The sequence below is a fragment of the Balaenoptera musculus genome, chromosome 16, assembly GCF_009873245.2.
Source record: "Balaenoptera musculus isolate JJ_BM4_2016_0621 chromosome 16, mBalMus1.pri.v3, whole genome shotgun sequence".
Taxonomy (NCBI): domain Eukaryota; kingdom Metazoa; phylum Chordata; class Mammalia; order Artiodactyla; family Balaenopteridae; genus Balaenoptera; species Balaenoptera musculus.
This window is the reverse complement of record NC_045800.1, coordinates 28,613,965-28,639,578: the sequence shown is the minus strand read 5'-3', so window position 1 is coordinate 28,639,578 and position 25,614 is coordinate 28,613,965. Positions and strand designations below refer to the sequence as shown.

The following is a 25,614-nucleotide window of genomic DNA, read 5'->3' as shown; positions in this document are numbered from 1 at the left end:
TCTATTGTGGAATAAAAGGATTTATTTTGTGAATGTGGCAGAAATCATGTAAGTGCTTTCCATTGGAAATAGGAAAAAATACACATAGGCCATAATATTAATTTCTCTATTTTGAAAAACTATAGAAAATCAGCGTATCTCCAAAGCCACAGAAAGAGTGAAGGCTCCACTGTTTGCCAATTGTCTCAGTAAAGGCCTTCTGTGGGCCTGGTCTTGGTTTGGCTGGATCACGGTTTATAAAGTACTCTATAGGATGTAAGTATATTGTTTTACCCTTGGAGTTTTCAGGACCCAGATCCTTTTTGGCAAGGGATTTGTAGGTTTAAACAAATGTCCATCAAGCTTTTAGTGAGTAGTGTTTCTGTCCTAGGCAGTATTTAAAATGAAAAGAGACTATGGGGTGGGAGAAGGAATGAGAGGAAAAAGCAATTACTTTGATTTAAATTGTTAAAAGAGAAAAGTTCTTCTTTTGTCTAGGGATAAAGCACAGCTTGTAGGGTTGTGGGATGTTGATAAGCCCGGTAACAATGGGTTTGGTCTCTATGTCCTTTGGCTCCCCCAGGGGCTTCAGGACAAAGTTTTGCAGAATGGTGGTGAGAAACAGGAACAACTCCACGCGGGCCAGGCCCTCTCCAACACATGCCCGTTTCCCTGGAAGGAGGAGACAGTTCCATTAGCTTGCTCCAAATTCAAATACAATAGCTCGTATTCAAATACTATACACTCCTAACAGCCAATGAAAACACCGATCAGAAAAGGGATGGCTAAGAAACTGCTGGAGGACAATGAACTGGTACGGTTCTTCTAGACGGATATTTGTCAATACATATCAAAACTCTCTAAAGAAATTTTCACTCTTAATTCAGCAATTCTCCTTCTGGGGATTTATCTGTAAGAATTAGAGATTCACCTATGAGGGTGTCACTTGCATTGTTATTTATGACACTGATGAGTTAGTTGAAAACTAGACATCCACCTATACTGGATTAATTAAATAAATCCTTGTGCATCTATCATGCAACACAACCTAAACATGTTTGTACGGAAGATTATTTAATACTGTCTTATATCACAACACACTAAGCAAAAGCAGGTTATCAAATAGATTGTACAGAATGAGCCTGATTTTTTAAAATAAAATATACATTTATTATGTATATCTAGACAACTGTGTGAAGTATATATAGCAAAATATTAACAGCGATTATAGCCTGAATCTGAAATTCAGGCTATAGCTGAAATTGCAAATGATTTTCCTTTTTCTTTTTTCTTTTTTTCCTTTTTACAAATCCACCCATCCACTCATCCATCTATTTATGGCTGCGCTGGGTCCTCGCGGCTGCTCGCGCCCCCCACCCCCACCAGGCTGCGGAGAGCAGGGGCCACTCCTCGCGTCGGTGCGCGGGCCCACACCGCAGCGGCCCCTCGCGTCACGGAGCTCTGGCCCCAGGCACGCGGGCTCAGCAGCCACGGCCCAAGGGCTCCAGAGCGCAGGCCCAGCAGCCGTGGCGCACGGGCTCAACCGCTCCTTGGCATGCGGGAGCCCCTGGGCCAGGGCCGGAACCCGAGTCTCCCGCATTGGCAGGTGGACTCCCAACCACTGCACCACCAGGTAAGTCCCTCCGTTCTCTTTTTTTTTGCTCTTCTGCATTTTCCATCTTTTATACTGAACACTTACTATCACTGTAATTAGAAATAAAACATACTGTTATTTTTGAAAATACTAATCAAATGATTGACTAGGGTAACAAAGAAAAAGAATGGGTGCTGAGAAATCCTAAGTTGTCTTTATGACTTTATGAGAACTAGCAACTGGGAGCCAACCAGCGCTTGCAAAGAGGCAAGGGTATGTGGGGCTCGGGACTTCAGAGGGGAAGAAAGAGGATGAAGTGGCCAAGGTGTCTCTGATGGCCTCTCTAAGAATCAGAAAATTAATAATGGTTAATAATTTTATAAGAAGAGAGAAACTTGAACATTTTGTTTTGAAAAAGTCATATTATGAAAGGGAGATCAACAGGCAAGAGTTTGTAAAAGGAGGTCCCTTTGTTATCTGATAATGTGTGACACCTGAATTAAATTGATTTGCCTTGGTTTCTTTAAAAACTAGCATTGTACTCAATCACCAAACAACAAAAGAGTCCCTGGAAGACTTACCTGATCCTACTGGTATACAGACGTAAATGGATCCATCCCGATTTGGGGGTTTATAACAGATTGATTTGATTGACTTTGCTATCATCAATGGATTACTTAGTTATGCCATATTCAGTAAAGCTAAAAGTTATCCAAAAGGTGCATGTGTATGGTTTGGATGGGGTGTATTTGTATTTACCCATGGAAAAAGGCACGAAGTATTCTGTTTTCCTGACGCTGCCATTTTTATCCAAAAAGTGACCTGGGTCAAACTTCTCTGGGTTGGGAAATTCCTTGCAATCATACAGAACCGAAGACAGTAATGGCAATACAGTAGCGCCCTGGAACCAAGAAATGGAGAGTGGAGTGGCACATTATCATGCTTACCTTTGGTTCATAAAAAGTCTAACACTTTTAATCACAGTGGACTAAATAGGATCGAGCACTCTTAAGTTTGCCTGGAGAGGACTGTCTCGTGTGATGGCTCTTTTACACACACTATCATACAATATCTTTTATCAAGTAGTAAGATGGTTCTCTGTGGGAAGAGCACTGTTATGGTCAAAGTGCAATAATCAATTGTTAAAAAGCTAAGGTTTGCAACCCATATTGTCTAGACATGCGCTTTACTGGAATTGTTGCCTCAAATTGAAAGAGCTCACATTTCATTATTTTTTTCTTTCTGAATTCAAGTGTGAATGGAAGAAAATGAGAGATGGAAACTTGTAATCTATAAAATCTATTGGGTCAAACCCCACTTCCCTCACTTGTAAAATGGGGTGGGGTAACAACAATAGGCTTTCCTCTTTGCCCCATTAGATTTTGTGAGATTTAAATGACAAAATAATAATGACCATTGATATGGAACGCTTCACATTTACCTGACATTGTGTTTAGTAGTTTATAAATTTAATTCTCACTTCAACCATATCCAGTAGGCTCTTTTTGTTTGTTTGTTTCACATTGTATAAATGCAGAAATTGAGATTCAGAGAGAAGTAACTTACTTGAGGTTATACTTTTAGCAAGTGGCATGGTTAGAATTTGACCCATCTATCTATGGGTCATAAAGCACCCCTGTTTAAATGAAAGCCTCCTCTTCCCATTTTTACTTCATTTTGTATTTCCTGAAACATTATTTCACAAGTTTTGGAGTAGGTAATACATGCACATGGTATAAAATACACACACAAAAAAAAGTACGAAAGGGTTCAAAGTGAAAATAAGTCTCTTTCCTAATCTCAAGTCCCCTGGTTTCCTTCTTAATGTAATCACTGTTACCAGTGTATGATATATCCTTTATGAGATATCTTATGGATTAAAAAAAAAAGGTGCACACCTATTTCCTACTTTTTCCACAAATAGTAGCATCCTGTAGTGTTCTGTAGCTTGCTTAGTATTCTACTTTACATAAATAATTTTTAGGGAATTCCCTGGCGGTCCAGTGGTTAGGACTTGGTGTTTTCACTGGCAGGGGCCAGTTTCGATCCCTGGTCGGGGATCTAAGATCCTGTAAGCCATGCAGCGTGGCCAAAAATAATAATAATAATAATAATAATAATTTTAAGTCCTTTTTAAATGAATATTCAGCACCAATATTGCTGCAATGAATATTATTTTGGGGGAAATATATATACAAAGGATAAATTCCTAGTAGTGGAACTGCTTTTCAAATTTCTATGCACATTTTGAATTTTCATAGAAATTGCAATGATGCCTTCCATGGAAGTTACACCAATTTATACTACTAGCAAAAACATATGTTTTTTTATATTTTGCCAACATATTGTGACAAGTGAAAACATGTTTCTTTATCATTTTTATTTTCAATATATTTTATTGTGTAAGTATATTTTCACATATTTAAAAACCATTTGTAATTACTTTCACTCAAATTTAAATTTTGTCTCCCATGCATTTTATCTGTTGGTTCTGGGGTTTTTTCATGCTGACTGTAGGAGTTCATTTTATTTTTCAGCAATTCGTTCTTTGTTCTTATGAACTATGAAACATTTTGTCTCAATTTGTCAATTGTCTTTTGACTTTGTTTCTTTTTCTTAGGTAGATTTTTCTTATTTGCATGTAACCAAATTTATCCATTTTTAAATGTATAGCCCTCTTATTCTTCTTTTCTTTGGTCAATGTTAGAAAGTCTTTCTTCACTCTGAGATTCTCAAAAAAAATTATTGCTTTTATCCTTAGCACTTTTATAGTTTAATATTCTATGTGTATATATTTGAGCCACCAAGAATAAATTTTCATATGAAATTTATTTTATATGAAAGTTTGAGGTAGGGATTTATTATTCTTTTTTTCCCAACTCCCCTGGGAGTTCTACAACTGAATAATCAATATTTTTCCTCTAGATTACAAGGAAAAAGCCACCTTTATCATATACTAAGTTTCCATGTATAATTACGTTTATTTCTAGACTTTATTTGATTGATCTGTCGACTCAAGAAGCTGTATTATAGTGCTTTAATAACTGTGACCTTCTATTATGTTTTAATATTTGGTAGGACCTGTCCCTGACTCTTCTTTATTTTTTAATTTCCCATATCAAATTTGAGATCTGTTAGTTTAGTTCCAAAAAAAGTATCTAGTTTATATTTTCATTGAGATCTCATAAATGCATAGATTAATTTCAGGGTAACTACTATCTTCCTACCTGAACACAGAATAAGTCTTCTAATTTATTCAAAACTTGTATATCTTTCATTAACATTTTAAGGGGTTTTTTCTTTTGTATAAATCTTGCAAATCTCTTATCAAGTATATTCCTAAGTATTTTATCCTCGTTTTTATCAATAAGAAGCTTGTATTCATTATGTTTTTAAAACATAGCTTTTATTTTATATAGGGTAGAAATTGATTTTTTTAATAATAAATTTGTACCCAACCACTGGAAAATTCTATTTTTGCAGTGGTACTTAAGTTAATTTTCTTGAGTTTTCCAGGTACAGTTATGTCACCTACAAATTGACGCCAGCTCTTAAATGTTTTATCTCATTACCTTTTTCTAATTCTAGTTAAATACTGGTAATGGTGGATAGCCTTGTCTTATTCTTGATATTAATAGGCATGCTTTTAGTCAAAAAGCATGATTTGGGAAATATGTTTTCCGTGGCTAATGAGGTATTTATCTATTCCTATTTTTTTAAGGGTTAAACTCTTTAATATTATCAAAAGCATTTTCTGTACAAATGTGATTATCATGTGATTTTTCTCTAAATTCTATTTATATGGTGAATTTTATTAAACCAGATTTTCTGGTGTTAGACCATTCCTGTGTTCCTGATTACCTTCACTTGCTGGTGATGTAGTATTTTTAATGTGATGCTAGACTTATGTGTTAATAGACTTTTGCACTGACATTTGGCAGTAAGGTTGGGGGCTGTTTCAGTTTTGCAGTATTCTGTCACCTTTTCTTCCTCTTCTATACCCTTGAATGGATTAAATGTAAAACCCAACCCCTTAATCACTACAGAAGACTGACTACAGAAGACTGACTACTCTTTTGTTAATTGTTAACTGTCATGGGCAGCAATATCCCAAATGTCCTGGTATATGAGGTCTTCAGAGGAAAGAATTCGGGTTAAAGAAAGTTGACATTTGACTTGATTACTTTAGAGCTGCATATACATTTTCCATCTCTTCCCCCTTTTTAAAATCCATCATGGAAAATCAGGTTTCTGTTCCCACAAGATTCGCATTAATGCAAATCACTTCTCCCTCAATACATTCTATGTGAGAGTGTGAGGGGCCTTGGGAGCCCCAGGTCAGCTTCCCCATTCCAGGAAGGCAGAGACAGGACCACAGAGGTGACAGAATGGCCTGAGGGTGCACTGCATGGCAATGACAGATTTCAAACCCAGGCCATGTGACTCTGACCTTGTGTTCTTTCCATGTCTCTCAATTGCCTCTCTTCCTGAAACAGAACTGAGATGTCTCTAACAGGCCCCACTGAGGTATCATGCTGCCCCTTCTATCCCAGCCAGCTTTCCCAGACACCTCTAACCTTAGGGATGAAGTACTGTCTGAATTTCGTGTCCCGGACCACAGTACGGGGCATGTTAGAAGGAAGGAGGGTGATGTATCTTTGTATCTCATGAAGCACGGCCTCTGTATAGGGCAGCTTTATCTTGTCCTTCATGCAGGGGCTTTGGTTGCATCCAATTACACGGTCAATTTCTTCATGAACTTTGGCTGCAAAGACATGAATCATGAATGCTACTCAAGAGATGTGTCCCCTGGACACCTGGAAATGCTTACGATGTATAATAGAAAGTGGCCTAGAAAAGGCTCCCAAGGTCAAAGACATGTTGCTAAACAGCCCACGGGTCTGCTCCTCAACGGAATTTCTATTTTCTATTTTCTGGTCTAAAAGACCAGAGATTTTGCTGCAGGAAACATAAAAGCTGCATCAGCTATGTCCTTGGCTTCCTGCCTGAATTGGTTTGTCCTCCTGTACAGGTGAGGAGATGACATCTGTGGCAGGGATTAAGGTTTACCCCAGATTCCTGGCAAAGCAGCTGTAGAGAGGAAATGTTTAATCCTCACTCTAGTAGGAGCATCTGCTTTGTCAGCCTCATCCAGTCTCCTACACACTTTGTGGGAATGGCAAACACCATTCTGTTAAGCAGTATAAACACTGGCTTTCTAAGACCTGTGCTCTGAGAACGTGCTTGAGAAAATCACACTACTACAATTTCATTTTTTAATTTTAAATTACATTGGAGCTAAAAATCCCCTTTGGGGAGTCTGATCCATTTTCAAGATGGAAAAACACAGGCCTGTGAGGTGAAATAACTTGTTTGAGGTCACACAGGCTGGTATGGGCAGGCCGAGAATGAGAATCCACCATGGGAATCCATGCATCCCTCATCTAAATAAGGCTCACTCTTCAGCATTGCATCACATATGGAAGAGTTGGGATTCAGAAGCTTCTCTGTGTTTAAACTTAAATGAAAGTCTTTGGGTTCGTAAAGTTCTCTCTTTCTTATCAGCATCATTTGATATAATTCTGATCTATAAAATCAAACCACATGGATGACCCTTTGCATGATGTTCTACAAGGCAGTCCAAAGAAAGAGAAGTTGTCACTGCCAGTAGTATCTTCCCACCTTCACCAGTGCCAGGAGCTCATTTTTTATCCTACATAAATACTTAGGATATTTGCTGTACCTTGAACCTCAGGGTATTTCATTAGGAGCAGGAGCCCATAGCTCAGAGTGATACTGGTTGTCTCTATTCCCGCTGAAAACAGATTTGATCCACAGGTTGCCAAGTTCTCCAAGTGAAATTCAGACTCTGGGTTCTGTTTCTCCTGTAGATGGTACAGTTAATGGTCACATGAGTTAAAAAGATGGCAGTGGCTTATCAGAGTTCTATGATCACACCCCATCCTAGCAATAGGCTTCATTTTGTGCACGGTGGGGTGGTAGATAAAAAAATCCGTCATGGAATCGAAACTTCTGGTTCAAATCCCGGGTTGGTCAATGAACAGATGTGTGCACTTGGCAAGTTACTTTACCTTTTTACTCAATTTCATCATCTGTGAAATTAGGGTAAAAAATAGAACATACCCCATAGGGTTATTATAAAGATTAAAAGAATTAATCGGTGGAAGATCTTGGAAAAATTCTTCATATATACAAATACTCAAAGAATGGTATCTTCTTTTACTATATTTAACGAAAAAGACTAGATGATAAGCTCCATGTGAGCACAATGTAGAGAAATCACTGGTTTGGGACTGGTCTGTTTCCTTCACTTACAAAGACATAGGTATTCACAGCCCCACACTCTCACATATGACACTCATCATTATTAATGGCATTTCTTTTTTTTTTATTGGAGTATAATTGCTTTACAATGTTGTGTTAGTTTCTGCTGTACAACAAAGTAAATCAGCTATATGTATACATATATCCCCTCCCTCTTAAGCCTCCCTCCCACCCACCCCCATTATTGGCATTTCTACTATGAAGATTGTACTTGTACATATAGGACATTTTGACTTATAATTTTTTGCATGGAATCTACAAAGTCTTTAGAAAATAAACTGATCCAGGGCTTAAAAACAGTGAGTGAGCTTTCTTTTTTTTTTTTTTTTTTTCACCCTTCTAATGTTTAAATCAAAAATATATTTTTATTTTTATTTTTTCATATATCTACATTTACTTTGCAAAAGTAATACATATACATCATAGAAATACAAATACATTGTAGTGTTACATACAGGAATGCATTATATGTGTACAAATACATGAACATTGTCAAAAATTTAGAAAATACAGGGGAACTAGAAGAAAATTAATCCTATCATTTAAGTAATAAACATTGACAATATTTTGGCATATATTCCCCAATTTTTTTCTTTTTCTTTTTTTTGAATTTTAGAATTTTATTTATTTTTTTATACAGCAGGTTCTTATTAGTTATCCATTTTATACATATTAGTGTATATATGTCAATCCCAATCTCCCAGTTCATCCCACCACCACCACCACCACCCCCAACTTTCCCCCCTTGGTGTCCATACGTTTGTTCTCTACATCTGTGTCTCTATTTCTGCCTTGCAAACCAGCTCATCTGTACCATTTTTCTAGATTCCACATATACACGTTAATATACGATATTTGTTTTTCCCTTTCTGATTTACTTCACTCTGGATGATAGTCTCTAGATCAATCCACGTCTCTACAAATGACCCAATTTCATTCCTTTTTATGGCTGAGTAATATTCCATTGTATATATGTACCACATCTTCTTTATCCATTCGCCAGTCAATGGGCATTTAGGTTGCTTCCATGACTGGCTATTGTAAATAGTGCTGCAATGAACACTGGGGTGCATGTGTCTTTTTGAATTATGGTTTCCTCTGGGTATATGCCCAGGAATGGGATAGCTGGGTCATATGGTAGTTCTATTTTCAGTTTTTTAAGGAACCTCCATACTGTTCTCCACAGTGGCTGTATCAATTTATATTCCCACCAACAGTGCAAGAGGGTTCCCTTTTCTCCACACCCTCTCCAGCGTTCGTTGTTTGTACATTTTCTGATGATGCCCATTCTAACTGGTGTGAGGTGAGATACCTCATTGTAGTTTTGATTTGCATTTCTCTAATAATTAGTGATGCTGAGCAGGTTTTCATGTGCTTCTTGGCCATCTGTATGTCTTCTTTGGAGAAATGTCTATTTAAGTCTTCTGCCCATTTTTTGATTGGGTTGTTTGTTTTTTTAATATTGAGCTGCATGAGCTGTTTATATATTTTGGAGATTAATCCTTTGTCTGTTGATTCATTTGCAAATATCTTCTCCCATTCTGAGGGCTGTCTGAGGGCTGTTTATAGTTTCCTTTGCTGTGCAAAAGCTTTTAAGTTTCATTAGATCCCATTTGTTTATTTTTGTTTTCCTTTCCATTACTCTAGAAGGTGGGTCAAAAAAAGATCTTGCTGTAATTTATGTCAAAGAGTGTTCTTCCTATGTTTTCCTCTAAGAGTTTTATAGTGTCTGGTCTTACATTTAGATCTTTAATCCGTTTTCAGTTTATTTTTGTGTATGGTGTTAGGGAGTGTTCTAATTTCATTCTCTTACATGCAGCTGTCCAGTTTTCCCAGCACCACTTATTGAAGAGATTGTCTTTTCTCCATTGTATATCCTTGCCTGCTGTGTCATAGATGAGTTGACCATAGGTGCGTGGATTTATCTCTAGGCTTTCTATCCTATTCCATTGATCTATATTTCTGTTTTTGTGCCAGTACCATATTGTCTTGATTACTGTAGCTTTGTAGAACAGTCTGAACTCAGGGAGCCTGATTCCTCCAGCTCCATTTTTTTCCCCTCAAGATTGCTTTGGCTATTCAGGGTTTTTGTGTCTCCATACAAATTTTAAGATTTTTTTTGTTCTAGTTCTGTAAAAAATGCCATTGGTAATTTGATAGGGACTGCATTGAATCTGTAGATTGCTTTGGGTAGTATAGTCATTTTCACAATATTGATTCTTCCAATCCAAGAACATGGTATATCTCTCCTTCTGTTTGTGTCATCTTTGATTTCTTTCATCAGTGTCTTATAGTTTTCTGCGTACAGGTCTTTTGTCTCCCTAGGTAGGTTGATTCTTAGGTATTGTATTCTTTTTGTTGCAGTGGTAAATGGGAGTGTTTCCTTAATTTCTCTTTCTGATCTTTCATTGTTAGTCTATAGGAATGCAAGAGATTTCTGTGCATTAATTTTGTATCCTGCAACTTTACCAGATTCACTGATTAGCTCTAGTAGTTTTCTGGTGGCATCTTTAGGATTCTCTACGTATAGTATCTTGTCATCTGCAAACAGTGACAGTTTTACGTCTTCTTTTCCTATTTGGATTCCTTTTATTTCTTTTTCTTCTCTGATTGCCATGGCTAGGACTTCCAAAACTATGTTGAATAACAGTGGCGGGAATGGACATCCTTGTCTTGTTCCTGATCTTAGAGGAAGTGCTTTCAGTTTTTCACCACGGAGAATGATGTTTGCTGTGGGTTTGTCGTATGAGGCCTTTATTATGTTGAGGTAGGCTCCCTCTATGCCCACTTTCTGGAGAGTTTTTATCATAAATGGGTGTTGAATTTTGTCAAAAGCCTTTTCTGCATCTATTGAGATAATCATATGGCTTTTATTCTTCAATTTGTTAATATGGTGTATCACATTGATTGATTTGCATATATTGAAGAATTCTTGCATCCCTGGGATAAATCCCACTTGATCATGGTGTACGATCCTTTTAATGTGTTGTTGGATTCTGTTTGCTAGTATTTTGTGGAGGAATTTTGCATCTATATTCATCAGTGATATTGGTCTGTAATTTTCTTTTTTTGGAGTATCTTTGTCTGGTTTTGGTATCGGGGTGATGGTGGCCTCATAGAATGAGTTTGGGAGTGTTCCTTCCTCTGCAAGTTTTTGGAAGAGTTTGAGAAGGATGGGTGTTAGCTCTTCCCTAAATGTTTGATAGAATTCACCTGTGAAGCCATCTGGTCCTGGACTTTTGTTTGTTGGAAGATTTTAAATCACAGTTTCAATTTCATTACTTGTGATTGGTCTGTTCATATTTTCTATTTCTTCCTGGTTCAGTCTTGGAAGGTTATACCTTTCTAAGAATTTGTCCCTTTCTTCCAGGTTGCTCATTTTATTGGCATAGAGTTGCTTGTAGTAGTCTCTTAGGATGCTTTGTATTTCTGTAGTGTCCATTGTAACTTCTTTTTCATTTCTAATTTTATTGATTTGAGTCCTCTCCCTCTTTTTCTTGATGAGTCTGGCTAAGGGTTTATCAATTTTGTTTATCTTCTCAGACAACCAGCTTTTAGTTTGATTGATCTTTGCTATTGTTTTCTTTGTTTCTATTTCATTTATTTCTGCTCTGATCATTATGATTTCTTTCCTTCTGCTAACTTTGGGTTTTTTTGTTCTTATTTCTCTAGTTCCTTTAGGTGCAAGGTTAGATAGTTTATTTGAGATTTTTCTTGTTTCTTGAGGTAGGGTTTTATTGCTAGAAACTTCCCTCTTAGAACTGCTTTTGCTGCATCCCATAGGTTTTGGATTGTCATGGTTTGTTGTCATTTGTCTCTAGCTATTTTTTGATTTCCTCTTTGATTTCTTTAGTGATCTCTTGGTTATTTAGTAGCCCACTGTTTAGCCTCCATGTACGTGTGTTTTATACAGTTTTTTTCCTGTAATTGATTTCCAATCTCATAGCGTTGTTGTTAGAAAAGATGCTTGATACGATTTCCATTTTCTTAAATTTTCCAAGGCTTGATTTGTGACCTACAATGTGATCTATCCTGGAGAATGTTCCATGTGCACTTGAGAAGAAGGTGTATTCTGCCACTTTTGGGTGGAATGTTCTATAAATATCAATTAAATCTATCTGGTCTAATGTGTCATTTAAAGCTTGTGTTCCCTTATTAATTTTCTGTCTGGATGATCTGTCCATTGGTGTAAGTGAGGTGTTAAAGTCCCCCACTATTATTATGTTACTGTCGATTTCCTCTTTTATAGCGATTAGCATTTGCCTTATGTATTGAGGTGCTCCTATGTTGGGTGCATATATATTTATAATTGTTATATCTTCTTCTTGGATTGATCCCTTGATCATTATGTAGTGTCCTTGCTTGTCTCTTGTGACATTCTTTATTTTAAAGTCTATTTTATCTGATATGAGTATTGCCACTCCAGCTTTCTTTTGGTTTCCATTTGCATCGAATATCTTTTTCCATCCCCTCACTTTCCTTCTGCATGTGTCCCTAAGTCTGAAGTGGGTCTCTTGTAGACAGCATATATATGGGTTTTGGTTTTGCATCCATTCAGTGAGCCTGTGTCATTTGGTTGGAGCATTTAATCCATTCACATTTAATTCAGCATTTAATCCATTCATTAAGGTAATTATCGATATGTATGTTCCTATGACCATTTTCTTAATTGTTTTGGGTTTGTTTTTGTAGGTCCTTTTCTTCTCTTGTGTTTCCCACTTAGAGAAGTTCCTTTAGCATTTGTTGTAGAGCTGGTTTGGTGGTGCTGAATTCTCTTAGCTTTTGCTTGTCTGTAAAGCTTTTGATTTCTCCATCAAATCTGAATGAGATCCTTGCCGGTAGAGTAATCTTGGTTGTAGGTTCTTCCCTTTCATCACTTTAAGTATATCATGCCACTCCCTTCTGGCTTGTAGAGTTTCTGCTGAGAAATCAGCTGTTAACCTTATGGGAGTTCCCTTGTATGTTATTTGTCATTTTTCCCTTGTTGCTTTTAATAATTTTTCTTTGTCTTTAATTTTTGTCAGTTTGATTACTATATGTCTCAGTGTGTTTCTCCTTGGGTTTATCCTGTATGGGACTCTCTGCGCTTCCTGGACTTGGGTGGCTATTTCCTTTCCCATGTTAGGGAAGTTTTCGACTATAATCTCTTCAAATATTTTCTCAGGTCCTTTCCCTCTCTCTTCTCCTTCTGGGACCTTCATAATGCGAATGTTGTTGCATTTAATGTTGTCCCAGAGGTCTGTTAGCTGTCTTCATTTCTTTTCATTCTTTTTTCTTTATTCTATTCCACAGCAGTGAACTCCACCATTCTGTCTTCCAGGCCACTTATCCGTTCTTCTGCCTCAGTTATTCTGCTATTGATTCCTTCTAGTGTATTTTTCTTTTCAGTTATTGTATTGTTCATCTGTGTTTGTTTGTTCTTTAATTCTTCTAGGTGTGTGTTCTTTAATTCTTCTAGGTCTTTGTTAAACATTTCTTGCATCTTCTCAATCTCTGCCTCCATTCTTTTTCCAAGGTCCTGGATCATCTTCACTATCATTATTCTGAATTCTTTTTCTGGAAGGTTGCCTATCTCCACTTCATTTAGTTTTTTTTCTGGGGTTTTATCTTGTTCCTTCATCTGGTACATGGTCCTCTGCCTTTTCATTTTGTCTGTCTTTCTGTGAATGTGGTTTTCATTCCACAGGCTGCAGGATTGTAGCTCTTCTTGCTTCTGCTGTCTACCCTCTGGGGGATGAGGCTATCTAAGAGGCTTGTGCAAACTACCTAATGGGAGGGACTGGTGGTGGGTAGAGCTGGGTGTTGCTCTGGTGGGCAGAAGCTCAGTAAAACTTTAATCTGCTATCTGCTGATGGACGCAGCTGAGTTCCCTCCCTGTTGGTTGTTTGGCCTGAGGTGACCCAGCACTGGAGGCTACAAGCTCTTTGGTGGGGCTGTTGGTGGACTCCAGGAAGGCTCATGCCAAGGAGTACTTCCCAGAACTTTTGCTGCCAGTGTCCTTGTCCTCACAGTGAGACACAGCCACCCACCCCACCCCCTACAGGAGACCCTCCAACACTAGCAGGTAGGTCTAGTTCAGTCTTCTATGTATGGGTCACTGCTCCTTCCCCCTGGGTCCTGATGTGCACACTACTTTGTGTGTGCCCTCCAAGAGTGGAGTCTCTGTTTCCCCCAGTCCTGTTGAAGTCCTGCAATCAAGTCCTGCTAGCCTTCAAAGTCTGATTCTCTGGGAATTCCTCCTCCTGTTGCCGGACCCCCAGGTTGGGAAGCCTGACTTGGGGCTCAGAACCTTCACTCCAGTGGGTGGACTTCTTTTTTAAAAAAATTTTTTTTAAAGAATTTGTTTTTTGTTTTTTTATTTATTTTGGGCTGTGTTGGGTCTTCGTTGTTGCGCGGGCTTTCTCTATTTGCAGTGAGTGGGGGCTACTCTTCATTGTGGTGCGTGAGCTTCTCATTGCGGTGGCTTCTCTTGTTGCAGAGCACGGGCTCTAGGCACACGGGTTTCAGTAGTTGCAGCATGCGGGCTCAGCAGTTGTGGTGCATGGGCTTAGTTGCTCCACAGCATGTGCGATCTTCCCGGACCAGGGATCGAACCCGTGATCCCTGCATTGGCAGGTGGATTCTTAACCACTGCGCCACCAGGGAAGTCCCAGTGGGTGGACTTCTGTGGTATAATTGTTCTCCAGTTTGTGAGTCACCCATGCAGTGGTTATGGGATTTGATTTTATTGTGCTTGCGCCCCTCCTACCGTCTCATTGTGGCTTCTCCTTTGTCTTTGGATGTGGGGTATCTTTTTTGGTGAGTCCCAGTGTCTCCCTGTTGATGATTGTTCAGCAGTTAGTTGTGATTCCAGTGCTCTCGCAAGAGGGAGTGAGTGCATGTCCTTCTACTCTGCCATCTTGAACCAATCTCTGAGCTTTCTATTTTACAATTACTATACTAAAAATAATAGGGATTAAATCTTCTTCGTTGAGGTATCCCCAACCCTTGGCACAATAGCCGGCACTAAGAATTTGTTGAATAAATTATTGTTTAATATATATAAACTAGTTAAGCTAATAAAATCTCTATTTTTCACTATAATTAAATTATTTTCATTGCTGATTAATTTTTGGTGGGCTTCTAATACCACTGTTTTTAAATTTAAGAAAAGTATTAGAGTACTTCTTTTAACTATTAGCTTTACTTTTAAAGCTCTGTATCAAGTTTTTCTTAACTCAGTTTCTTTATACCATGTCTCTCCTGTTCATTTCAAAATGGGATGATTTCTGCATATGGATGTCCAAGTTTTTAGGCACACTGCCACTTCCTACCTATAGTTCTTACTGCCTTGATCTGGAATACTGAGCATTTTAAATAACTCCCTCACAACAGAAAGTCCAGTAGGTTTTGAAAAATCTTTGCTTGGGAAGAGAGTGAGGGAGAAAATGGAAATATCAACATATCTTCTATTTATGTTCTAACTCTCTATTTATGTTCTAACTCTGTAATTTAGCTAAGTAGAACTCCACAATTGGTGAACTCCACCATTTTGTTTAATTTTTAACACACCCATATCTGTTATGTAGTAAGGTTTAGAGATTAAAACATAATGCAACAAAATTTACAGGAAAGAAGAAATGCTTCAGAAGTTTCTATCCATTTTCTGTTGATAGTTATCTTAAAGGAAAAATAGATGTGGAGGGGAGGAGAGGAAGGAATGGTTGAAATCCAGACGTTGGCGTATCAACTTTCTTTTGTTCCTTCCTCTAGACTCTTTCAGAGGATCTCAAGGCTTTGGTATGTATGCTAACAACTGTCCCTTTCCAGTGTTTCCCGTATTGGTGAATGGCCCCAGCTTCCATCCAGTTAGGCAAGCCAGGAACACAGCTCCTCATCTCTTGCATTTCCCAACTCACCACCAAGACTGTTAATTTTACCTCCTAAAAGTATCTCAAATCTATCCACATGTCTTCATTTCCACCACCAGTACCCTTGGCCATCTTCTTTGCCTTGGGCCAGTGCAATCATCTCGTATAGAAAATGCTATTGGTGCCCTGCTCAGATCCCTTTTACTGGTTCTGATAACCTACCTCACAGCTGCTTTGGCTCACACCTGCAACTTTCTCTGGAGTTCCTTGGACACTGGACCCACAATGACAAGAGAAGCCTGGGAGGGAATCAGTCTCCCAGACCACCCTAATGGGGCTGCCTGTGACCAATGACTGATAGGTGCAAGAGTACAAAAGCCCAGCTCCGTTGCCCCAGGGAAGGACAAACTCTGCAGTGCAATTTATACTCTAGAGCCCCCTGTAGGATCAGGTAGAGACTAGGCTTCACCTGAAACCACATCTATTTTTAATTTTTCCCCTTCCTTATCCTGTTTCTCTCATTCACATACATAGAAGTTTCTCCTGATAGCACTCCCTTAATAAATCACTTCCACACAAATCCCTATTTTAGGCTCTGCTACCAGGAAATTTACCCCTGAAACAACTCCTAGCTGTTCTCCTTGCATCCACTGTTGACCCCTACAATCTTTCTCCTCCACATCACAAATATGGTCATCCTTTAACAGTGCTTAGACCCTGCAAAATGATTTTCACTGATATTAGGATAAAAGCTAAACTAATTATAATGTGTCCTGCCAGGCCCTGCATGAATGGTCTGCCTGCTGACCTCTTGCTGTTTCAGCTTCTCTCCCACCATTCTCCCCTGCTCCCTCCCTTCCAGCCACACTGACTTTCTGTCTACCCCTCATATCCCCAAGCTTCCCTCTGCCTCAGGGCCTTTGCACATCTTGTTCCTCTGCTTGGTATATTTTTCTTTGCTACTTTTATGCAGATAATCCCTACTCACCTTTCAGCTCTCAGCTCAATTGTTCACTTACGTGAGCAGGGATGTATCCACTGGGCCTTGGTTTAGAAGTCCCTTCCTGACTCGAATTAGACTAGCATTAGTGTTCCTGCCACATTCTCCCATAACAATCTTGTACTTCCCCTATTAGCACTTCATTGTTACTGTTTGTTTTGATGATCTTTGCACTAGACTGTAAGCTCCATTAAGTCAAGGACTGTATCTTTGTTAATTAATTAATTAATTAATTCAATAATTATTTCAATAAATATTTATGTTTATCTACAATATTTTAGGCATTGTGCTAGTTGCTGGTGATACAAAGCGTGAAAAATCGACAATACTGCAGCCCTTTGGAGTATACAGTGTAGTGGAGAATGTAGAGGTAAAGTAAATAAATACTTTGTTAAACTGTGATAAGTGCTATGAAAGAAAATTACAGGGTAGTATCTGATTCATCATTTTATTCCCTTTACCAAGCACCATGACTGATACAGAGTTGGTGTTAAATAAAATCTTTAAATGACTGAATTTATAACCTGGCTATTTTTTTTTCTCTTTTCCAGACAAACATCTAGTCCTCTGAGAGCCAACAACAAACTTTTCCATCAGAATGAAGAGGCTATTTTGATGTACATTGTTGATAAGTGGAATGAGTGTGAATGACTCTACTGACCCCAGGGAAATTTCTGAGAAGAAAAAAGGGCATCAACATGCCTTCCTTCAACATGTTTTCTAAGGAAATCAAGCTTTCCAAATCAGCCCTCCTAGAGATTAAGAAGACTAAACAAGTTATTATTAATTGTTTGCTATAACTTGCACGTTTATGATATACTTGAGTGGTGTTTTTCTTTTGTTTATATATATCTGGGGAAATTTGGCATAAATGAGGTTAATTTTATAGGGCTCAAAGAATTATTTTCAGATTTTAAGCTGTTATATGTGTATATACATTTAAATATCTTTTTTACAATCTATTGTTTGTCACAGTCTTGACTGTTTTTCTACTGATGTCTCATGGACACTCATGCTGGTATTTTATGTCAGTGATGTTCTGAGGGTTGGTGGCTGTGTGATACTTGCTGTTCAATATGTTTAATACCATCCATGGTTAACGTATAATGTATTTGTTTTAGAACCCTTTATCTGTCACCAGTTTCAAATAACAAGATTGTTCTATGGGAAAACACAATCCAGTTTTTATACTGTATTGGTCTATGACATGCTACCTGGGAAGCACTGTGGCAAAAATGGCTGACTATGTATGTGTAAATAATGTGTAGAGAAGATGCATGTGTGTTTAGCCAGCCCAAGATAAATATATGCTCAGAAACATGCATATATATATATGCATGTTTATATATATATATATGTAGCTCATTGTAAATATGTATCGAGAACACTTCATTAAATGCTAATATCCAAGTGTAGGAAGTAAATAGAAATACAAAGGAAAAAGAGGGCTTTGGACTATTTTTAAATTTCTGTTATTGTTAATAGTGTACCCCATTGCCATAAGATATCAAAATATTAAGAATTACCAAAATGGGGACTTCCCTGGTGGCGCAGTGGTTAAGACTCCACGCTTCCAATGCAGGGGGCCTGGGTTCGATCCCTGGTCAGGGAACTAGATCCCACATGCATGCTGCAACTAAGAGTTCACATGCCACAACTAAGGAGCCTGCCTGCCGCAACTAAGACCCAGCACAACCAAATTAAAAAAAAAAAAAAAAAAGAATTACCTACATGGTGTGATTATGCTTTCCTGCATTTCCATGGACTGCTAAAATATAGTATCAGGGAAAGATGTCACATACAGTACCTGCTCCATCTTGCTGAGGAAACAGTCAATGTAGTCTCGAGGGTTATTATGATCCAGGGACTTTTGATGCTCCTTCACTTTTTCCAGAATAAAATATTTAATATCATTAAGCCTTTTTGAGAATGCTTTGTGCTCTCCAGGGAGATGCTTTATGAGTTTTGGCCATAGATTGTAAATCTAAAATGAGAAAAAAAATACATCAGCAATTCAGTTTTTGAAGAGAGACCAGTGTTTCTAAGTGGAGCACCTAACCCTCTGTGGGGTCTGGCTAGGGAGAATCTCTTCCTCCAGCTTCTGAGCAGAAGAGAAGGGAGGGTGACCATCACGTACATGAGAGAGCAGCCCCTTCCCATCTCCTTGCTCAATCGACCTTGGCCAACCTCAGAGTCAGAGATGGGGAGAATGTGCGTAGGGCCCTTAAAAGAAACGTAGGCAACTGGGAACATGATGTCTTCTTTTGTGGGAGTCAACTCACGGAAGCAAGCAGAGGGCAGCCTTCCATAGGTGCTGGGGTAAGCGACACTGCACTCATCCACTCGACAAGACACACGTGGAGGGAAGGTGACAGTGCTTGTTGGCACATGCTCATGGGGCAGGGGGGGGAGCTCGCAGCCCTTTACCCTGCCTATGGGGTCCCAGTGCCCCCATGAGATCACCGCAAGGCAGATGCAGACTTGGCTTTACCTGGTTCCAGGGAGAGTTTAATTCGATTATTAAATTTTTATTTCAACAACTCAACAGGGAGAGGAGAGTAACGTTTTATTGTTGTAGTGGAACGCTCGTTGAGAGGACGGAGCAGATCACATTGCAGGAAGCACAGGAGAGGGTGAAGACAGGGTCCAAGGGCTGAGCTGATGTGAGAAAAAAAAAAACAATTCTAACATTTAGAATTTCATCAGCCTGCATTAGGGCTTCAAGAACAGGGCCTCCCTCTTGCTCATATTGATACCTATATTTTATTTTCTCTAAACTTCTTCAGATTAGGATGTAGGGATCTTCTACTAGTACTACATGCTCTATAGTATTATACTATGCTACTACTACTAATTATTATGTTATTCAATGAATACTGTAATAGTCGTAAGAGCAACAGGTAATATTACGGAGTATTATACATGCTGGATACTGTGTAAATGTTTGCAAACTGTATTATTAACCCTCATTCTGAGGTTTGGTTGTTAGCCCCATTTTTCACATGAGGAAACTGCGTTTTAGAGAAGTTAAGTAACTGTCCAATTTACACATCCAGTAAGTGCCGAAGTTGGGAGATGAATCCAAACAAAGGATTCATGAGTCCTAAGTAACAGTTTTTGGGTCATTTCTTCCTGTGGCCTTTTTCCTAGTCAATGCCCTGACTCATAGAGCAGATTGTGGACTATTGCGTGCCTCCCAAAGGAGGAGCTTTGGTGGGAAGCTCTGTGTGTAGAAGCCCCTTGCCCCTAAAGGATGGTCAATGGAACGCACCCTCTGTTTTCCTGAGCTCCTCCACCAGAAACTGGGCCTCCTCCTGGACCCTCTCCTCGAGGCTCCTCTTCCCCATCCCAAAGTTCCTCAGGGTCATGAGGGAGAAGCGCCGCATTTGTTTCCACCTGTTTCCATTACTGAAAAAGATTCCTAGGAAAAGAAGCAAAGAGCAGGAAAGAATTTTGCATCATGGAGTCCGACTTTCCCTGAAGCTTATCTCTTGTGTCCACCCTGCACTGTTGCCAGTGCCCCTTATCAGGGATTTAGCAACTGGCCTTTGAAGAGCACAACATATTCTTTGGTTTGGGTGAAATACTTGTCACAAAGAAAATAAAACCCAAGCTCTGGTCAACAGAGGGCAGGGGTGATGGAGTCAGGAGGCGGGATCATTGGCAGGTAGAGAACATTCCCAAGTGTGGGAAGGGCCCTCTGTCTGGTTTTGTTAAAAATAGTAAAGACTGGCATGGTTCTCACAAAACCTCTTCCTGAGTGTCTGTTTTACACTTAATATCCCTCTAACTTGTGGTTTAATCCTACCTGTGATTTTCTCTATTAGAGGATAAGCAACTGGAAAGCAGAGCAATAGGGAATATATGTTTCCATTTGCCTCTGAATTTACTACAGCTAATGTTAGCTAATCTGAACAAGAAGAAACTCAGGAGCAAAGGAACTCAGTATGTTCACACCAGTGTTTTTTCATTCCTTCCTCTGTACAAAACCAGTTACATGTCCTGAATTTCCTTAATGCACCACCAGTTTCCTAGTGCCCAAAATCCAAACCTCAGGGCATCTTCATATCCCTCTTGCCCTTCACCCTATACATCTGCACTTGGTAAGTCCTGTCGATTCCACCTCCAAAATGTCTTTCTCATCTGTCCCTTCTTGTCAATTCATAGTACGCTACCACATTTCAGGTTCTAACACTTTTACAGATTTTAAAAGTTCTAATCATCTTCAAACCAGTTTCCCCTTTCACTCCTCTAAATCTACAGTTTCCAGGTTACTCAAAATCAAATACAGGGACAATTAGGCTGGTGCTAAAATTCATTCAATGGGTCCCCCTACCCCACCCCCACCTCCCCACCCCGGTCTCATTCTGACACCTTTAAAACCTCAAACATTTCCATCATTCTCTCCCTTGGCTCTAACTCTGAGCATATAGACCAATCACAGCTGTTCACTAAATGCAACTACATTGTTTTACACCCTTATTTTGTTCATTCTCTCCCTTTTGCTGATAAGTCTGCTCCCGCCCTATTCGCTTTGTTGAGTTTCTAGCTTTCCTTTAAGAGCCATCTTGAAAACCTTCTCTTGGAAGTCTTCCCTATCCTCTACTGGAGGTAATCTTGCCTTCCTTTAACTGAATTGGTTTGCATGATGCTTTAATACAATTTATCTTTTCTACCTTGTATTACAGCAATTTGTTTACTTGTGTTACTTCCTATACTAGATTTTACTTAGTTAAGTGACTGGCGCATCTCTCCAAATATTTCCTGTGACACATGATGATCTCTTACCTTGCACATAGAAGATGTTCAATACACAATAATTTAAATATTCATTTCACATCTACCAAATTAGCAAGCATTAAAAAGAAATTTTGTACCTAATCAAGCTTGTGGCAAATTTGGTGCATTGTTTAGCCTCTTTGTATATCACAACCTATTCTGGAAATTAAAACAATATTTATAGCAAAAACTATTAAAATTGTCTTTGATCCATTAATTGCTTTCCTAAGAATTTACACAAAGAAATAATTCAGCAAAAGTTAAAAGGTGTACACTGCAATGTCATCTATACTGATTTAAGAAATTTGTAAACAATCTAAATGCTAATGATAGGGTAATTTTTTGCATAATTATACAATGATAGTAAATCAATATTAGGAAAAGTAAGCAACTGTTAAAATGATGATTATGAAAACTATGTAAAAATAGCAGAAATGTTAATATTTAAAAGAAAAATCAGTATACAAATATGTCTATACTATAATTACAACTATGTAAAATATGTGCGCATATGAACAACATCTGGGAGATGGTACATAAAAATAAATATGTTACATCAACTATACTTCAATTAAAAAATTAAAAAAAATTTAAGAATAGGTTAGTGTATTGAGACTATGGTTAGTGGTTCTGAGTTCTAGAGTTAGGCAAACTGAACTCAAATCTCTACTCCAAAACTTTCTAATTTGGGTGAGTTATTTAACTTCTGTTGCCTCAGCTTTTCCTCTGTTGAATGGAAATAAAAAATATTTTCCTCATGGGGCCACTGTGTTAACTGAATATGGTAATACATGAGAAACCTCCAGCACAGTATCTGGCCATAAGAAGTATTAGTTAGATAGCCTCAACCACCAGAGGGCAGACAGCAGAAGCAGGAAAAAACTACAATCCTGCAGCCTGTGGAACAAAACCACATTCACAGAAAGATAGACAAGATTGAAAAGGCAGAGGGCTATGTATCAGATGAAGGAACAGGCTATAAAACCCCAGAAAAACAACTAAATGAAGTGGAGATAGGCAACCTTCCAGAAAAGAATTCGAATAATGATAGTGAAGATGATCCAGGACCTCGAATATAAGAATGGAGGCAAGATCGAGAAGATGCAAGAAATGATTAACAAAGACCTAGAAGAATTAAGAACAAACAAACAGAGATGAACAATACAATAACTGAATGAAAACTACACTAGAAGGAATCAATAGCAGAATAACCGAGGCAGAAGAACGCATAAGTGACCTGGAAGACAGAATGGTGGAATTCACTGCTGCGGAACAAACTAAAGAAAAAAGAATGAAAAGAAATGAAGACAGCCTAAGAGACCTCTGGGACAACATTAAACGCAACAACATTCGCATTATAGGGGTCCCAGAAGGAGAAGAGAGAGAGAAAGGACCAGAGAAAATATTTGAAGAGATTATAGTTGAAAACTTCCCTAACATGGGAAAGGAATAGCCACCCAAGTCCAGGAAGCGCAGAGAGTCCCATACAGGATAAACCCAAGGAGAAACACGCCGAGACACATAGTAATCAAATTGGCAAAAATTAAAGATAAAGAAAAATTATTGAAAGCAGCAAGGGAAAAACGACAAATAACATACAAGGGAAACTCCCATAAGGTAACAGCTGATTCTCAGCAGAAACTCTACAAGCCAGAAGGGAGTGGCATGATATACTTAAAGTGATTGAAAGGAAGAACCTACAACCAAGATTACTCTACCCAGCAAGGATCTCATTCAGATTTGATGGAGAAATCAAAAGTTTTACAGACAAGCAAAAGCTAAGAGAATTCAGCACCACCAAACCAGCTCTACAACAAATGCTAAAGGAACTTCTCTAAGTGGGAAACACAAGAGAAGGAAAGGACCTACAAAAACAAACCCAAAACAATTAAGAAAATGGTCATAGGAACATACATATCGATAATTACCTTAAACGTGAATGGATTAAATGCTCCAACCAAAAGACACAGGCTTGCTGAATGGATACAAAAACAAGACCCATATATATGCTGTCTACAAGACACCTACTTTAGACCTAGGGACACATACAGACTGAAAGTCAGGGGATAGAAAAAGATATTCCATGCAAATGGAAATCAAAAGAAAGCTGGAATAGCTATACTCATATCACATAAAATAGACTTGAAAATAAAGAATGTTACAAGAGACAAGGAAGGACACTACATAATGATCAAGGGATCAATCCAAGAGGAAGATATAACAATTATAAATATATATGCACCCAACATAGGAGCACCTCAATACATAAGGCAACTGCTAACAGCTATAAAAGAGGAAATCAACAGTAACAAAATAATACTGGGGGACTTTAACACCTCACTTACACCAATGGACAGATCATCCAAAATGAAAATAAATAAGGAAACAGAAGCTTTAAATGACACAATAGACCAGAGAGATTTAATTGATATTTATAGGACATTCCATCCAAAAACAGCAGATTACACATTCTTCTCAAGTGCACACAGAACATTCTCCAGGATAGATCACATCTTGGGTCACAAATCAAGCCTCAGTAATTTAAGAAAACTGAAATCATATCAAGCATCTTTTCTGACCACAACGCTATGAGATTAGAAATGAATTACAGGGAAAAAAACGTAAAAAACACAAACACATGGAGGCTAAACAATACGTTACTAAATAACCAAGAGATCACTGAAGAAATCAAAGAGGAAATCAAAAAATACCTAGAGACTAATGAGAATGAAAAACACAACGACCCAGAACCTATGGGATGCAGCAAAAGCAGTTCTAAGAGGGAAGTTTTATAGCTATACAGGCCTACCTAAAGAAACAAGAATTATTTAATAAATATTAGCTAAGATTATACATTATAGCTATTATAATAATAATTCAATAATACTCCAATTATTATTATAACATCTAATGTTCATAATAATTATTAATAATAACATTATTATGGATTTTAGGAATATTTTTATCTCTTTAAATTTTTAACGGTTTTTGCATCACTTTTAAATCAAAAGCAATTACAAGTTTGGTACAATTTTATTTAATCCTTAATTAGACTTCTAAATGTTGCCTTTTTTGCTCTTCATTTATTCTTCCATTTATTTAATAAATTTTCATTGCTATCCTGTGCCAGCTAAAGCACGTCACTTGCCATCCGGCTCTACAAGGATTAGGCCAATGGCCGCTGCAGTCACTGATCTTCAACAGACCCTGAAAGGAATTCAGCGGGGAGATCAGGAATGAGGCACTTTGTGCTCTGGGGAAGCTGACAGAACAGGCCTTCAGAGAGTTAGATATTTTCAGGAGAAAACTTTAGGAACTCAATTTCTTGCATTTCCTCATACTTAGAAAAGCAATGAAATCATTTAGGGAGACATCTGCTCCTCGTGACTAGCAGCAGCCTTCTACTGAGATGGGGGCTTGACTGCACGCGCCCCCTTCACCAAATCATGCATATACTGACCTCCCCCACTATCTCTTCAGAGCAGTTTCTCAGAGCTATCTGAGACGCTGTCGCCTGGGCTATAGTCCTCAGTAAGTCCCCAAATAAAAGTGAACTCACAGCTCTCACACTGTGCATTTTTTGTTTGGTTGAAACCGGCTACATGCCAGATTCTAAAAATATTACTACCGTGAACATTCTTGTTTATAATTTTTCCCACATCTTGTATTATCTCTCAAGATAGGTTTCTAAAGGGGAATTACTCCATCATTACGGATGTCTCTTCAGAGAAGTTTGGCTGTTAAGGGGCAAGAAACCTGGAACAGTAACCGAAGGGAGTTGTGAGGAGAGTGCTGTGGAATATTCACATGCTCCTGGGAATGATTCACTGGAGAGTGAGTTTATCAGTCACAGTCCAACCAGCAAAAGAGAAGCCTCTCTCAATATTTAAAACAGAGGAAAATTAATCCAGGGAATTGGTTTTAAGGTGATGGAAACACTGAGAGGCCAAACCAGGGACAGCGAGACAACTGGTAATTATCAACAGCAGAAAACTGCTACCATCTCCCCATGGAAGGGACAAAGGAGCTCAGTGGCTGGGGTTACCTGGCCAGGAACCAAAGGGGCC

The 25,614-nt window shown here is 38.5% G+C and overlaps 1 protein-coding gene across 2 annotated transcripts in view; it reads right to left on the bottom strand.

Annotated features, from left to right (window-relative positions):
• The window catches only part of LOC118883005 (cytochrome P450 2C23-like), a 33,755-nt gene continuing 8,141 nt past the window's right edge, over positions 1–25,614 (bottom strand). For both annotated transcript variants that reach the window (XM_036829516.1, XM_036829515.1), the window contains exons 3-9: positions 20,040–20,189; positions 19,260–19,426; positions 18,576–18,752; positions 7,317–7,458; positions 6,151–6,338; positions 2,333–2,474; positions 1–651 (exon numbers count right to left, since the gene is read on the bottom strand). In XM_036829516.1, the coding sequence (XP_036685411.1) occupies positions 19,335–19,426; positions 20,040–20,189 (242 nt within the window). In that variant the 3' untranslated portion in view covers positions 1–651; positions 2,333–2,474; positions 6,151–6,338; ... (1 more) ...; positions 18,576–18,752; positions 19,260–19,334. The remainder of the gene's footprint in view (positions 652–2,332; positions 2,475–6,150; positions 6,339–7,316; positions 7,459–18,575; positions 18,753–19,259; positions 19,427–20,039; positions 20,190–25,614) is intronic.